Below are 17,235 nucleotides of genomic sequence, written 5' to 3'. Positions count from 1 at the left end.
ACTGCTGATGTCACAGCATGTGATTGGCTTTTCACTGCTGATGTCACAGCATGTGATTGGCTGTTCACTGCTGATGTCACAGCATTTGATTGGCTGTTCACTGCTGATGTCACAGCCTGTGATTGGCTGTTCAATGCTGACGTCACAGCATGTGATTGGCTTTTCACTGCTGATGTCACAGCATGTGATTGGCTTTTCACTGCTGATGTCACAGCATGTGATTGGCTGGTCACTGCTGATGTCACAGCCTGTGATTGGCTGGTCACTGCTGATGTCACAGCCTGTGATTGGCTGTTCAATGCTGACGTCACAGCATGTGATTGGCTTTTCACTGCTGATGTCACAGCATGTGATTGGCTTTTCACTGCTGATGTCACAGCATGTGATTGGCTGGTCACTGCTGATGTCACAGCATGTGATTGGCTGTTCACTGCTGATGTCACAGCCTGTAATTGGCTGTTCACTATGATGTCACAGCCTGTGATTGGCTGTTCACTGCTGATGTCACAGCCTGTGATTGGCTGTTCACTGCTGATGTCACAGCCTGTGATTGGCTGTTCAATGCTGACGTCACAGCATGTGATTGGCTTTTCACTGCTGATGTCACAGCATGTGATTGGCTTTTCACTGCTGATGTCACAGCATGTGATTGGCTTTTCACTGCTGATGTCACAGCATGTGATTGGCTTTTCACTGCTGATGTCACAGCATGTGATTGGCTGTTCACTGCTGATGTCACAGCATTTGATTGGCTGTTCACTGCTGATGTCACAGCCTGTGATTGGCTGTTCAATGCTGACGTCACAGCATGTGATTGGCTTTTCACTGCTGATGTCACAGCATGTGATTGGCTTTTCACTGCTGATGTCACAGCATGTGATTGGCTGGTCACTGCTGATGTCACAGCCTGTGATTGGCTGGTCACTGCTGATGTCACAGCCTGTGATTGGCTGTTCAATGCTGACGTCACAGCATGTGATTGGCTTTTCACTGCTGATGTCACAGCATGTGATTGGCTTTTCACTGCTGATGTCACAGCATGTGATTGGCTGGTCACTGCTGATGTCACAGCATGTGATTGGCTGTTCACTGCTGATGTCACAGCCTGTAATTGGCTGTTCACTATGATGTCACAGCTAAACTCCTGAACTCAGGATCAAAGCCTGAGTTGACAGAGAAAGCTGATGATCAGCATCATGGGACCAACAAAGCCTAAATAGATTGGTTTGGTTTTGTTAACTCTAAACTATTCCTGTAACCCTGAGTTTGTTAAACTACCATCATGGTACAGGCCCAAGATGTGCCACTAAGCACAACGCCATTGGCTTCTCTGCGTATGATGCCTAATGTTAATACCGCTAATGGGTAACGGCTAAAGAGTCGGAAGTCTCTCGCATTCACAGAAAATAACTTACTCCTGCGGGACACAATAAGGTATACATTATGACCACTAGACGGCCACACCAAACACCATAATGAAAAACTTCTGGTAATTGTCAAAGGGATAGTTCACCCAAAAATGAAAGTTCTTCATTTACTCGCCGTCCTCGAGTCATTCCCCTCGGTCCCTTTATTGACAGCTACACAACTCTCACTTTGACGCTTCAGAAAGTTCATAAAGAGATCATAAAACAAATCCATACGAATCGCTCGCTTTAATCACAATATACTGGAGAGACTCGATCGCTTTATATGACGAACAGATTGAATTTAGACTTTCATTCACATTCATCAACTCACACATCAGGTGTGGTGAACGGAAGCTCAAGTATGTTCGCTTGATTTGTGAGAACCAATGAGGTTCATTCTCATGTTACGGAGCACGCTTGAGCTTCAGCGAGAGCCAGTGAGGTTCATTCTCGTGTTGCGCATCACGTCTGAGCTTCAGCGAGAGCCAGTGAGGTTCATTCTCGTGTTGCGCAGCACGTCTGAGCTTCAGCGAGAGCCAGTGAGGTTCATTCTCGTGTTGCGCAGCACGTCTGAGCTTCAGCGAGAGCCAATGAGGTTCATTCGCATGTTACGCATCACGTTTGAGCTTCAGCAAGAGCCAATGAGGTTCATTCTCGTGTTGCCCATCACGCTTGAGCTTCAGCGAGAGCCAGTGAGGTTCATTCTCGTGTTGCGCATCACGTTTGAGCTTCAGCGAGAGCCAGTGAGGTTCATTCTCGTGTTGCCCATCACGCTTGAGCTTCAGCGAGAGCCAGTGAGGTTCATTCTCGTGTTGCGCATCACGTCTGAGCTTCAGCGAGAGCCAGTGAGGTTCATTCTCGTGTTGCGCATCACGTCTGAGCTTCAGCGAGAGCCAGTGAGGTTCATTCTCGTGTTGCGCATCACGTCTGAGCTTCAGCGAGAGCCAGTGAGGTTCATTCTCGTGTTGCGCATCACGTCTGAGCTTCAGCGAGAGCCAGTGAGGTTCATTCTCGTGTTGCGCATCACGCTTGAGCTTCAGCGAGAGCCAGTGAGGTTCATTCTCGTGTTGCGCAGCACGTCTGAGCTTCAGCGAGAGCCAGTGAGGTTCATTCTCGTGTTGCGCAGCACGTCTGAGCTTCAGCGAGAGCCAGTGAGGTTCATTCTCGTGTTGCGCAGCACGTCTGAGCTTCAGCGAGAGCCAGTGAGGTTCATTCTCGTGTTGCGCATCACGTCTGAGCTTCAGCGAGAGCCAGTGAGGTTCATTCTCGTGTTGCGCATCACGTCTGAGCTTCAGCGAGAGCCAGTGAGGTTCATTCTCGTGTTGCGCATCACGTCTGAGCTTCAGCGAGAGCCAGTGAGGTTCATTCTCGTGTTGCGCATCACGTCTGAGCTTCAGCGAGAGCCAGTGAGGTTCATTCTCGTGTTGCGCATCACGTCTGAGCTTCAGCGAGAGCCAGTGAGGTTCATTCTCGTGTTGCGCAGCACGTCTGAGCTTCAGCGAGAGCCAGTGAGGTTCATTCTCGTGTTGCGCATCACGTCTGAGCTTCAGCGAGAGCCAGTGAGGTTCATTATCGTGTTGCGCAGCACGTCTGAGCTTCAGCGAGAGCCAGTGAGGTTCATTCTCGTGTTGCGCAGCACGTCTGAGCTTCAGCGAGAGCCAGTGAGGTTCATTCTCGTGTTGCGCAACACGTCTGAGCTTCCGTTTCTGTTCGCTGATAAGTGTTCATTTGTGAATAAAAGCCTAAATTTAATCTAAATTAAATCATATAAAGAAATCGATTCTCTTCAGAAACTTATGGCTAAAAATTTTTTTTTAAGATTTACAAACTTTTCGAAGCCTCAAAGTGGGAATGGCATAACTGCCATTGGAGGGACAGAAATCTCAGATTTCATTAAAGCATTTTCATTTGTTTTTCGAAGATGAACGAAAGTCCTACAGGTTTGGAACGACATGAGGGTGAGAAAACGATGACAATTTTAATTTTGGGTGAACTAACTCCAACAAAACACATTGAAAACACACTGTAAACCTATTAATATGGTGTTTACAATGCTTTATGAAGCAAAAAAAATAAAAAGACATTGGTCATGTTTCATGAAGTAGCAAACTTTCAGTTCATCTGACTGAATACAGTTTAAGGTTCAGTTTAAATGAATTACCATTTGGATGTAAATGAAATAATTTGCTTCATCCAAGAATAAACAAGGTTGTGACCCAGAAATTGATTTATTTTCTGCATAGAGCCGGGTCTCTTACAGCAGAAGGTGTGTGTTGTCTGCAGTGCTCGTGTGAAGCAGACCCGGGTCAGCCGCTCCGCATCCGCTTCAGGGATCAGAACGAGCAGGTCTGCACTCGGGTCCGAGTTCTGCATCGTCAGCATAATGTGCACGCTGGGTTCAGACATGTGGTTAGAGTTTATTAGCCACCATCTTGATGTACTGCAGGGCGTTGTGCGCCGCGGCATTGTGGGCGTTACTGCTGGTCATCCCGGAGCCGTGGCACACCGTCACCGGCCTCGTGGACAGTTCCACCAAACACTGGTACTGCCCATTCACGGTCAGCTCATCTGCAAAACACACAGCCTTGTTAAAACCACATTTTTCTCAGTGGTAACTGAGTTATGGTCTGGCAATGCTTCGTAGACAAATCATTCACAAAGGGGTGTCACCAACAGATGATGACGTAGCAGAGCGTGAGAAACATCTGACAATCAATCAATCAACTTTATTTATATAGCGCTTTTACAAGGACGATTGTTTCGAAGCAGCTTCACAGAGTTAAACAGGACAAGACTGCAACAAAATCTGACCTGTACAGACGTTCTGGAGAAAACAGTGATGTTATCAGCTTATTTTAATTGATCATATAGCGACAAATGTTGGCAGATCAATATTATAGTTTATAGAATTAAATTAGACCTAATTTATTTATTTTATTTGTAAATTTAGTTGAATTACTTGGATCATAAGTTTAGTGTTAGTAGTTTAAGTGTCCCCAACTGGGCAAGCCAAGCCAAAGGCGACAATGGTTACATTGATAATATTAGGTTACATGGTTTATTTTCCATGGTACATCTGAGACTGCAATTCGAGGAAGATGTTAAAATGGCTACTGACGACTTCTGCCGTTGTTGTAAAAGAAATCGTGATAATAGCTGGTGTCTACTGCCACTCCAACAACATTTTTGCAAAATTTGGAAAATCTAATAGCATCTCAGACCAACTTAAACATCTCGGATTAACGGTCGAGCAGAAAACATCGAGCTCTGATCGCATTTTCCCCCATTGTAAGGCATTCAGACTTGAGCATAGTTATGCTAGTTATTTATTTACAAGATTACCAGATGTAGTGTGAGGAAATAAGCACAGAAAGGCCAGATCCAGATCCAGTTTAAATCGCTTCGACGCGATCGCTGATTCGAACGAGTGATGTTCACGGCATCATCCATCTTTGTAATGTACAAAATCTGCTTCACCATCGCTGCGCTGTCGTCATCGTGTAAAACCCAAACGTTTCTGATTGGTGCCGCGATTTCGACAGATTAGAAATGGCCTTGAATGAGCTCTTTGCCAGACTACTTGCAGAGCCAATCTAAATTTGCCGGAAGTTGTCTGGATTTTCCCAGGCTACCAAACACACACAAATATCCAACATCTCCAGCACCTGATGACACAAAACAACACAGGAGTAGAGTGAGGAACATGAACGTACCGATGTCTATGTAGGCGACCTGGAAGCCCAGCTCCAGAGAGACCTCCAGCAGCATCTGAATGTAGTCCGTGTTTGGGATGCTGAGAGGCGTCCTCTTCAGGAGGGAGATCTTCTCCCCGGTCGACTGCCGAATGCTTTCCACATACACACGAGCAGGTGGACTCTGGGGACCGCAGAGGACAGCGGTTCATATGACCACATCTGATCTGATTTAAAGCCCTAATCATCTAATAAACAATCATGAGCATACTGGCGAGAGTGTGCACCTCATGACATGATGGTGACTCAGTCAGCCATGATTCAATGACAAAACAATTCCTCATGCTGAAATATGCAAATGCAAATCTCTTCTGAGTCAAGGTGACGTGTCAAATTCTGTTTAAGAGGGTTTTCTTCAACTTCAGGCACTTTGATGTTCCAAGGGCTGATTTTTCTTTGTTACACAAAGGTCTTTTTGTCATTTACTTTAGCTACTTAAATGTGTAGATCGTATCGTTTTATCCTTGTCCCAGAGCCAGACTTTCAATCCTAAACTATGGAAATTCATCATGAAGACATAAAATATGCACTGAACCCCCTGGGGTTTTCAGAGGAAACTGCACAGAGTTGATGAAAAGCCAATTACATCATAAAAATGTTCAATTCAGATAAAGTCTGACACGCTGCATGTTTTCAGAGTGAAGTGTGGCACTGTGTTCATGAGTCATTGTGATTAATTAATGATTATTCAGCGGAAACCACAGCACATCTGAGTTATTTATACTCAAGTTTAGGGACCGTCTCTAAAGTTACATACGACATTGGTACACGTTTCTAACTTAAAAAGCATTTGAAGAGAATGACTAACAATCATAAAACCAACTGTAAAGTGTTTATTGGGGTGTCAGGTGCACACCTTTTACATTTTTGATATTTAAAGGGTTAGTTTTCCCCAAAAAAATAGAAATTCTTAATTCCTGTCGCTTCAGACCTCCATTCATCTTCAGACACAGATGAAAGAGACACAGACAAGAAGAGATTGTTGAATAAAGTCGTTATTTGTGTGTTTTTGCGCACAAAAAGTATTCTCGTGGCTTCACAACATTAATGTTGAACCACTGGAGTCACATGGGCTATTTTAACGATGATTTTACAGCCTTTCTGGGGCTTGAAAGTGTTCATTAAATTGCTTTCTATAGGCTCTCGGAAATTTATCAGAAATATCTTCTTTGTGTCTGAAGATGAACGAAGATCTTACGGGTTTGGAACGACATGAGGGAGAGGAATTCATGACAGGATTTGCATTTTTGGGTAAACTAACTAACCCTTTAATAAAATAAACTGATATGGATAAGCATTTCACTAGCTAGCTACTATATGGGATCATACACACACACAATATGCCAGATTTAAATACGTCTTAACTGATTGAAAACTGATGAGAATATTGCTTGAGAATGAATTATATGTATACCAAAAAATATATTTTTCACACAAGCAGCTGTTAGTGTTCCTCTGTCTAGATTAAGGAGCTTTACACACAACATTATCAGAGCTAAACAGGCCTATTTGATGATCTGTCATGTTATGCATTTTATATAGACTTGATTTGGGTGTGTACAGTGGTCAACAACACTCTGGCCAGTGAAAATGCGGAGTGCCTTGTAACTTTGGAAAACCACTAGCGACAGTGGCTGGTGAATTTCAAGCGCCGATCCTAACCCTAATCTCTAACCCTACCCATAATGCATCGCTAAAATCAGAGGGCAATGATAGGTGAATAAAGCCTGGTTGCAGTAAGCATACCCTTGACATAAACTGTAAACTTGTTTCTTAAACCTGACTGGTTGACTTAGCAAAGATGCACTTGGTGAAATCATGTTCACTGTGATGACTTATAGAAATCAATGTAATTACTGCATTTTTTTAAACTTTTAAGGTAATCACAGTTTATGTTTAGTGAACGAATCCCAACACATCTCTGAATAGATGAATGTCACTAACCCACGTGATCTCTGGAGATCCGGATAAACTCTGCAGTTTTCCCAGCATGCGTTCGGCCGCTGATCGTCTGGCCAGCTTTTTGGAGCTGCCGGTCCCTGATGAGCAAAAGCACAAAGCATCAGTCCTTCCGCACGAGTGCAGCCTGACGGCCCTGAATGAAGCGCAGCGGACGCACCTGTCTCCTCCAGGCCTTCCAGACGGCAGGTCACGGTGAACTCCTTCATGTGATCGGGCCCCGCCTCCATACACACCACATACTCCGGCAGACACCACACCCTCTGCATGGCCAGCTCCTGACACACCACACCACAGGGTTTAAAGAATATTGCAGTATTTATAATAAATTAGTGCACAATTTTTTTAAATACACGTGCCCCCATAATCTTTAAAGTTGGAATGAAATGGAAGTAGCACTACTCTTAGCTATGAAGTATATCCAAGTGAAACGCTTCTCAAACAAGAGCAAATGTAGGTAGAGCTTAGATCGGGCTCAAAAATAATAATTCAAGAGGGACCCTAACCGTGCACGTTGTGTCCGAGCCTGGCCGGGCCCGACACATTGACTGTAATTATGAGCCCGAGCCCGATTTAAACCAGACCTTTTTTAAATAAACGTGGACGTTCTGACGAGAACGAGCCTGTAATGAGCGGACCGGTGTGACTCAGCTCAATAATCTGCAGGCGCGCGCTCATGAACCGCTCACCGGTAAATGATGTTCGCTCAAATCCAGCTCAGACATGACATTTATCTGTAGCTTACTATACTTGTTGTAGCCATTAAACAATGTTCTTTTTTTCATATTTATGTTTAATTATTATAATATTTTTAAATTTCATCTGATTATGATGTGCAAAGACCAAGTGGGTAAGAAATTATTTTGGTGTATATATTTTGTTTAATATTAAGTTGTTTTGTAGAAAGCCTTTCTTAAAATTCAATTTCATTTTGTATAAATGGTGTCCTAATTTTAATAAAGGTTTCTTCGGCCAGTTGCCTGGATTTAATAAATAAGAAGCAAATAGCAGACTAGAGGTCGACCGATTCATCGGATGTGCCGATTAATCGGCACCGATAGCTGATTGGTGGAACAATCGTTATAGTCAAAAATCAATACTGAGTTTTTTCGGTTTGCGTCTGTTGCGGGAGCGGCTGAGAAGCGTGCTGTCATTACACAGTAGCCTACGCGAGCTCTGAGAAGGGTCTGCTGGCATTATATAGCACGAGAGCGGCCTCTAGAGGACAAATGAAAAACTATCACTGTTTACAGTAACACGTGAGGACACTGACACGCATTTAAAACAGAGAAAGGGAAACGGTATGAATACAGAACACTTCAGTACATGTTGCCAAATCATTATAAAGTATTTTTTTGGTGACTAGATGCTTTAGCAGCGAAAGAACAGCAGTATGGATGTACTTTACTTTGTCGTCGAGGCTGAAAGAATGCTAACATTAGCAGTAACATTTACCTCAAGCAGTTAAAGCGATGTAACCACTTATACTAGGTGATGTAAGAAACCAGACTGTATGGTCATGCTTCCGACAGAAATATAAACACATTCGATTTCAAAACATATTTTGTTATTTTGATAAGAAAACCATCAAGTGTTCTAAAAAAGCAAACTGTTTGGAGTTATATGAAATAACGCTTAATATAATACAGTAATCCATTATATCCAATATTCCATTTGTAACATTAAGTAAGGTTAATAAATGCTGTAGAAGTATTATTCATTGTTAGTTTTATTTGTTAACCTTTTTTATGCACTATGAACTAACATGAATGATTAAGATACAATTATATTGCTCAACTATTATTACACGGTGTAAAATGTATATTGCATATCATTCATGTAAGATAGCTAAATAACCTAATAAATCCTTGTTAACAAATGGGACTTGCAGTCTGTTACCTGACATTCACTTACATGTTTCTAGGTTACAGCTAAAGAAACATTTATTTGTAATATTTTAGTTATTTTCTGTAGATTTTTTCTGTGAGAACTTGTCGTTTTAATATATTCATATTTACATGCAATTTATAATTGCATATGTAAATATGATTCATTTGTTATTATTATTATTACTATTATTATTATTTTAATCTAGCATCTTTTTAAAAACTATCGGTTGATTAATCGGTTATCGGCAAGCGTGGTCCAACCTAGCTATCGGTAAAATCCACTATCGGTCGACCTCTATAGCAGACTATAATCGTGACATGAAGTCGCAGGAGCGATTGATTTCATTGCTCATGAACTAGAGCGTCTCATAAATAAACCGCGACGCAGCAGGCTACTTGCCTCACAGACATGAGAAGTGTGTATAGAAAGCTTGAAATGTCCACTTTTAAACTAAACGATTCGAAATAAAAAAGATTTAGTTAAGCAAAGTGCAGTCAAACCTCTAAAAATTATAAAATTTTAATGTGATTTATTTGTAATGTGATGACTAAAAAAAAAAAAAACATTTAAAGGTGTAGGAAAACTAACACTTTGTGGCAAATGAATGGACGTATTTCACTTAACCTTTTCCACGTTTTCTAATATATGGAAAAATGTAGGAAATTACAAATTCTCATGAAAAACAAAAACTTTTCTTTTAATTGTGACTGAATAACCAGACAACAAGTAAAGAGCTCCTTTAAAAATCACTGAAGCTGTCGGTCAGGTCAGTGTGAGACTACAGATGAACAATAGTACATTTAATAAAAGTAGAATAGTTACATTTTCCCTGTAAAAATGTGTTTTTTGCACACTGTTGCACATCAATTCAAGCTCAGTCTCAGTGCTTCATTGTTAAAACTCACTAGTTCTTTCTGGTGTCACTGCTCTCAAACGCTAGTCTGGAGCCCTGCTTATTCAAACATTTGATTTCATGGGGACTTTAGTTAAAATAACTTCCCCCTTGACGAAGGCAGAGCAACCTATCAATCACATGAAATCCACCAATAGCAAACCACAACCAGCCAATCAATTCCCCACAGCCAAAATCAAGCCCCGCCCCAACATTAGTTCTTATTCGAGAAGCGTTTCTCTCAGAAAGGATGATCGCAAATTCCTTTTCAATCCAACTTTAAATACTGACAAACACGTCCGAAATCACATACTGTCTGAGTAGATACTACTACATTTAAATTTGAACTTACTTCACTCCTTATATATAGTATTAATGTGTGTAGTATGAATGAAATTCGGACATACTATGTTGAATGTACATTTCCTGAGCAAATGTGAGTGGTGCTTGCAGTGGCAAAACTCGGCACTCAGTTGTCTCTATATGCGATTGCTAGGGTGGCATGGGTGGTTGCTAGGGCATTGATAGGGTATCCTGGGTTGTTGCTAGAGTATTCTATGTGATCATAATAACTGTTGTGCTTCGAGATAAAGAGCTTGATACCTGCAGTATTCCCACAGGATTGGACCCGTCACCGGCTTCGGGAGAAAGGCCATTGTTGTCTCTCTGACCACTGTGAAAGATTCAGAAACATTTGGATCAGTGTGAACTGAAGTGAGTGCGATATAATGGTTTATGGTGTGTATATTTTACTTTGGGTGGGTGTCTCGTTTCAATAGTTTTAAGGCGGCTTCTGCAGCTTCATGTTTAGCCGCCTTTTTAGTGGATCCTTGCCCTGTAAGAACAAAATAATCTATTAGAGCACTAGTGTGCACTATATTATACTCATACCAATTATAATAATCGTGTAAATAAAAGATGCGTGACCTTTGCACGAGACGTCTCCTATGGTGACGCTGAAGACGAAAGAAGGCTGGTGCGCGTCTCCGTCCGCGTGAGTGTGTATGAGCTCGTACTCGGGCGCGCTTCCGATTTTGATGCCATACTCGTGCAGGATCTGGATTGGTGTTTTATCTGGACAGCAGACGCGTGGATGAGCCATGGCGACACTGGGACTAGAACAATATGGCGTTACTACCTTGACATAATAAAGAGCGAACCAAACGAACAGACAAATACAGCCCAAAACCATACACAATGTAAACAACAACACATCATGCCCAACAAAACCAGTCTGGATCCCAACCGCTGCAGATATTAACATTAAACAGACACGTACGTGTTGGGATACAACAATCGTTATACATATATGTAGAAGAAAGAAAAAAAGCTTGTGTTAAATTTAAGGGCTGCTTACTGAGAATCAGCCATTATTGCTACCCGTATGCCGCTTCTACTTTGATTGGCAGAACCACTGGCCAATAGAATTCTTCTATACTGACTAAGCCCCGCCTCCCAAACGGCACTCGCTAGAGCTCCTCCCGCAGGGGAAGCCCACTTAGCTTAGCTCAAATGCGTACCATTGCGGAGGAGGCTAAAATGTGGCCTTCTTGAATGAAAGTTATGGAATAGACTACTGGGACAGCTCATCACATTATAAACGAACGTCTGTCCGTTAATCTTTAACATTATTTGAATAAATATATGGCAAATATTACCCGTTTTGCGCAGAGGTTGCCATCTCCTCTTTCAATGAGAATCTCCAGCTCCGCCTCTCATGCGTTTTGTGTTGGTTCAGATTTAAAGGGACAGTTCACCCCTAAAATGAAAAGTCTGTCATCATTTACTCACCCCCGACCTGTACATGAATATGAGTAAATGATGACATAATGTTGACATGGACATGTGACTCCAGTGGTTGAGCCTTATTTTTAATAAAGCGACAATACTTTTTGCGTGCAAAAAAAAAAAAACATACAAATAGCAACTTTATTCAACCATTTTAGATCTTGCCTGTGTCAGTCTCCTAAGCGGTTCTCATCGCACGTCACTCCCGGAAAACGTACAATGGGTTAAGAGGCGGGATGTGGGCGGGTCTGAGGTAACAGACAACAGACAAACAGCAATCCACCTGTCACTCAAAGTGACCACACCCTTAATTATGCAAAACTTTAAGGCTTAATATTTTGTAATTGAATGAGTTATTAAAAAAATCACCCCCATCACAGTTGTCATGAAGGGAAAAATTAGCCGTATAGACCAAAAACACCATTTGTACCAGGCTGTAAACATGTTTTTTTTTTTTTTTTTGCTGTAAAGTTGTCACACATGACAATAGAACAAACAAAATGGATAAGTCTGGTTCATTTTGGTATCTTACAACAACAAAAAAGCTAGTCCAGTGGTGTGCTATGTAGTTTTATTAACATGATCATGTAGGATGGGAAATATGACCAAAATCGTATATAATTGCCTAATATAAGTAAAAAGTTCAAGTAATTATGTAATCAAGTAAATGGTAAGTCATAAATAATGACAAATATAAAACATAAAGATACAGATAGAAACAGTGCGTTAAATTCGAGTACTGTTTTGTCCCCGGTTGTGGATGTTTGATTCAAATTATTGACAGACAGATCTGGGTAAATATCAAAGACTATATAAAAGTTAAAAGGACTTAGGTTTATATTAGGTTGTTTTCACTTTAAGATAATGCATGGATCCAATACTGACCATGAAACAGGAAGTGTGTGCACGCGTTTTTCCACAATAGAGGGAATGCACGTGACGTCACCGTCAGCTGGAGCGACTGCGATTACGCCCCACTGAGTGGCAGAAAGACTGAGAGGCAGCGCTGGTTTACAGCGTGGATGCAGGAAAAACACACAAAACCAGGCCCAGCGCCAGAGGGGGGTAGGGGAGGCTTACCCATGGAAGGAGCTAGCAAAAGATCCAGTGTGTATCTGTATTTGCACTCATCAAATGATTACATTTCCAACGTGTTGTCGCCTCGGTGAGTAATGTAGCCAATCAGACATGTTTGTAGACTTCTACAACGCAGTTGGCCAATCACAGGTGTTGAACTTGGAATCCACTCAGCACTCGAGTGTTTGTCCGGGTGCTGAGTTCAGTTAACACGCACGTCTTTGTAAGTGCAGATATCGTGAAAATAAGAGATTTGTATACCAGCTTCACTGATTAATAAAGTGGAACTTTGTGAGATTGCGTTAATTGAATGTGTGACAGCTTTTAGTGATTATAAAGGGATACAACTTTTGTTTTCCATTCTTGACAAGCGGCCCCATACATGCTTCAATACACTGACCAATCTGATGAAGGGTTTACTCGAAAAATGTGATGACTGACAGTAATAAATATTATAAATGTCGAAATCAGGCTCATAAAAATGTCAGGAAAACACGATTGCTGGCTGCATGTCATTATCCATGGATCACTGAATCTGTGGTAAGTTGTAAGAACCACTACATCGAGCCCAACCTTTAATTTAATCTGATGATCGTTTGCTCTACTTGCGTTTTCCTCTATTAAATCCAGTCACACAGCAGCTCTTCTGCCACCCAGCCCCGGCTGAGGGGGCGTGTCCCGGCGGGAAAGTGATGTCGATAAATCCTCTATTTATATTTTATATTGGTTATAACTCTGGATTACAGCGTCATAGAGACAAGGGTCTGGGCTCATTTCACTCAAGCAACCACTCTCTCTGGATCATCTTAAGGCTATAGAGCCACGCCCTAGTAATAATTTACAGCACCCTAGCAACTGATCCCATAGACTGCCAAAGAGACAAGGATGTCTTTGGATAGAAGTGTAAGGCCGCCCAAATCGTCCCAATGAAGGCTAACGATCGGCGGGTGAAGGTCGCTGCGCATTCGGTCTTTTCAGCGGGGAAAAGGGGATTTTATTCCAATCCCTCGTTATCTGACTCCATTTAATGATCATTTAGAATTTATGTTTGAATGCCAATTGGTTATTTGGTCATTATTTAATAGTTTAAGTACACATTTAATTATTCCGTTTAACCCTTTGTTGAAATTATACCCAACCTGAATAATTCCAGAACAAGTCAGAATCAATCAAAGTGTAACAATGTATTTACAGTCAGGTAAATGTATAAAGCCAATTACATAGTCAATCCAAAGGTAATCCATATATAACATCAAATACTCTGAAGTAAAGAATGAAATATATACCTGACCTCTGAAAATTACATAATGCTGGCTATCTTGAGACATCCAGCATTACGGGCTGACCGGTTTAAAGTGTCGAGCCCTGAGCTCTTTGCAACATTTCCTTAAATACCCAGAACCAGATTCATACCCAGAACCATTTGAAACTCTTTCAAATGGAAATACCAGTTCACAATAGGAATTTGCATCGATCAAGTCCTGTAGACTTGATTAGAAGAGAGGCCAAATGGCTGAAAGCCACACCCACCATACACCAAGGAAAGATATATCTTTAAACTCTTAAAACATTGATTATCTTTTGGTTAACTTCTGTGGAGTTGAGATATTTGTACCAGTCGCACTGAGACATTTCAAACGATATCAAACACATATAATATTGTATCGTGAGGATTGACATTGTAATAAAGAGATTTCTGGTGTATTTCAGGTGATCTCAAGTTTGGGGGGAGCAGTAGTTTGGGGGAAGTTTCATGTGAAAGGAAAGGCATGTAAATTAGAGTCATTCATAGATGATTCACTCAGTGTGATGTCGTCTCGGACAGAGACTCTAACGGACAGAGACTCGCTTTTTCCAGCCTTACAGAAGTCTCATAGAAACATGAGGGTGGGCTCATTTGACTCCGGGCAGCAAACAGCCAATCATGAATCACCTTCATCATGTCCTAGCAACCTCTGTCAGCACCCTAGCAACCCAAACCCATAGAGGCATATCTTTAAATCTGAACGTCATAGAGGCATGGGGGTTGGTTTATATCATCATTGGCAGCTGCCAAGCCACTAATAGCAATTAGCTTAGGGATAAAACATTTTTTCCCAAAAACTAATTCAGCAGAAATCTACAACCAATTTCATTGGCAGAGGTAACAGTGACGGGTAGGTTTAGCGATCAGGGTTGGGTGTAAGCAGTCGTTATTGTGATTGACATGGCCGGTGAAATGTTTAGAATCGGCTCCAAATGTTTAGAAACTGATTTCTGCTGAACTGGGTTGGGGGAGAAAAAATAAATAAATAATTCACACGGTTAAAACATGATAAGAACAATGTGCTACCATCATGCTAGCAAAATGCTACGGTGTTAGGATCATGTTAACAATATGCTAATCGTGTTAGCGAAATGGTTGTGTTAACATCATGGTAACAACATGATAATCTTGTAAGCACCTTTCTAAAAAACATCATAGAAGTGCAAGTGTAGTAGCGCATGGCAAGCATATTTGGACTAGTGAAAGGACGAACTACAGCAGAAAAAAAAGGTTGCATTACATGGATGTAGGAAAATTAAGATTGTGTCAAAAGAACTAGTACAAACAACAAGCAGTTAGTTAGGGGTAACCAGTCTTATTTTTTTATTAGACCAATCTATGTATATAACTGACTTTAACGTTCTTTAAAAAAAGGACAAACTTGTAAGATGAGTCTTAGTGGTTTAAGCAACTAGTCCCTGTTTAAAATGACTTCAGACCTAGAAGACAATACTTCAGCAAATTTAAGACTAAGACCTAACATTTTGATTTGATTTCATTTGATTTTAAGACTCAGCAGAAACTGAGTCGGAGTCCGTGTACATGCTCAAGACTTCTTTTAGTGTAGCCGATTTTTCCATCTCATTAATATTTAGAAGGTCCCTGATATTTATTTAAGGTGAATGAAAATAAACAGCAGTACCAGGCTTCCCTTTTACCTTGAATTGTCATCATTTTGAATTGCGAGTTGCAACCGACAGTCCCCTCGTGTGTACAAACCATGTTTAGTCCACATTTAAGGCATTTGGGCAACAAACAAAAAGTGCTTTAGCATCAGATATGAGAGATTTACAAGTGCTTCTGGACAATTACAAAGAAGTGCAATAATCCTAATACAGGTTGTTTTCTCATCATACCCCTTATTCCAGCATAAATATACAGAGCATTGTTTCAAGTTTTGAGAGCGAATTTGGAAATGTAATGTGCCATGAACAATTTATGATTGTACGTTACTGTCCAGTGTTGTATAGTAACAGAATAGTACTGTATTCACATCTTCATCTATCTGTAAGAAAATAATTGTTAGAGAAACTTCTTACTAAAAATATTCACCAAAAATATAGCATTTATCCTCCATTTGTTTGTACAGTAGCTGGCAGATCAAGTCCCCAGGTGTGCCATATGGGGCCACGTCCTGCCTAAGGACTCATGGAAAGGTCCATTCAAGTTGTGATGTAAGGTTAATGTGCTCTTTGGGGGCTACATTGTGTATTCAAATTTAAACCAACTCCATATCTGTTGGAATTACTTATGAAGTGGCATTATAAATATCTAAAATATTTAAAGGAACTGTATGTAAGAAATATATTAATCAATTAATCATAAAATGGCCCTGATATGACACTAGACAACAGTAGTCCAGTCAGGATATTGTCATTTTAAAGTTGTGGTTGCAGCTCAACTGATGTTGTTGTTGTCATGATGTGTTTTGGCCTGAAGCTCCGCCCTCCACCTAATCGACCAATCACGAAGTCAGTAGTGTTTGGGCATCCGGGTTGCCAGATCTGCTCTAGTTCCCACAGCTGCAGATTTATAAATGTTCCTGCTGATCCTGCAGCCAATCTGGCAACCGAGTCAGGGGGAGGAGGATACACCGCTCTACTGTTATTTGAAAGTGATTGCAGTACCAGTTTGGGCCACAATCTTACATACACTTCCTTTAATTACCATGTTTTTAGTAATCCCTTATTTCAAGTAAACCCCATCTCAACATGTAAACACTGACGAACAGCAGGTAAAGTGGAGGACTGCAGTATGACATCACTGAAGGGGTGGGCGAGTTTTGGGAGGAGGGAAAACCACTCTCTTGGTGAGGGTGAACTCCGGCTGGGGCATCTGCTTCCTAACACCACTTTTGTCCGTCTTTTTGCTCACGTCGCCATTCACCTGCGTCAGAATGGAGAGTAGATCTATTCCCCTAGAGAGACATAATCAGAGATCAAACTGATGTCCAGAGTCAAACTTACATTCACACTCAAGTGTACACTGCAAAAACATATTTAGGTTTTTTTTTGTTTCCAGTTCAAATATCTAAAAATTCTTAAATCGAGATCCATTTACTAGATAAGTAAAATTACATAAGATATTTTTGCTTGTTTTATGGGGAAAAATATCAAAATGAAGTGAGTTTTTGCTTAAAACAAGCAAAATGATCTTATATCA

At 41.1% G+C, this 17,235-nt stretch overlaps 2 protein-coding genes across 4 annotated transcripts in view; both read right to left on the bottom strand.

The window, feature by feature from the left end:
- Positions 1-3,618: 3,618 nt before the first annotated feature.
- On the bottom strand, positions 3,619-11,663 carry prkra (protein kinase, interferon-inducible double stranded RNA dependent activator). Of its 2 annotated transcripts, none has more exons than XM_067443124.1 (8): positions 11,561-11,663; positions 10,830-11,017; positions 10,656-10,737; positions 10,506-10,575; positions 7,281-7,398; positions 7,106-7,200; positions 5,123-5,285; positions 3,619-3,977 (listed from the first exon to the last, which is right to left on the bottom strand). In XM_067443124.1, exons 1-8 carry the CDS (start codon positions 11,581-11,583, stop codon positions 3,820-3,822), a joined length of 897 nt encoding a protein of 298 aa, XP_067299225.1. In that variant the 5' UTR covers positions 11,584-11,663; the 3' UTR covers positions 3,619-3,819. The 2 variants fall into 2 exon arrangements, with proteins under 2 accessions (XP_067299225.1, XP_067299226.1); XM_067443125.1 differs by lacking the exon at positions 11,561-11,663 and adding an exon at positions 11,260-11,509.
- A 4,986-nt stretch (positions 11,664-16,649) lies between these two features.
- casp10 (caspase 10, apoptosis-related cysteine peptidase) overlaps positions 16,650-17,235 on the bottom strand; it is a 33,546-nt gene continuing 32,960 nt past the window's right edge. For both annotated transcript variants that reach the window (XM_067443122.1, XM_067443123.1), the window contains exon 11: positions 16,650-16,990. In XM_067443122.1, the coding sequence (XP_067299223.1) occupies positions 16,834-16,990 (157 nt within the window). In that variant the 3' untranslated portion in view covers positions 16,650-16,833. The remainder of the gene's footprint in view (positions 16,991-17,235) is intronic.

This window comes from Pseudorasbora parva, chromosome 5 (genome assembly GCF_024679245.1).
Source record: "Pseudorasbora parva isolate DD20220531a chromosome 5, ASM2467924v1, whole genome shotgun sequence".
In the NCBI taxonomy this organism is placed as follows: Eukaryota; Metazoa; Chordata; class Actinopteri; order Cypriniformes; family Gobionidae; genus Pseudorasbora; species Pseudorasbora parva.
Note: the sequence above shows the minus strand (reverse complement) of the source record. Positions and strands in the feature narration are given on the sequence as shown.

Coding starts and splice junctions, on each gene's coding strand:
- prkra (XM_067443124.1), bottom strand. CDS start 11,583: ATGGCAACCTCTGCGCAAAACGG. Junction 10,738..10,829: donor AGGAGACGTCTCGTGCAAAG/GTCACGCATCTT, acceptor TTGTTCTTACAG/GGCAAGGATCCACTAAAAAG. Junction 5,286..7,105: donor GATCTCCAGAGATCACGTGG/GTTAGTGACATT, acceptor TGCGGTCCCCAG/AGTCCACCTGCTCGTGTGTA.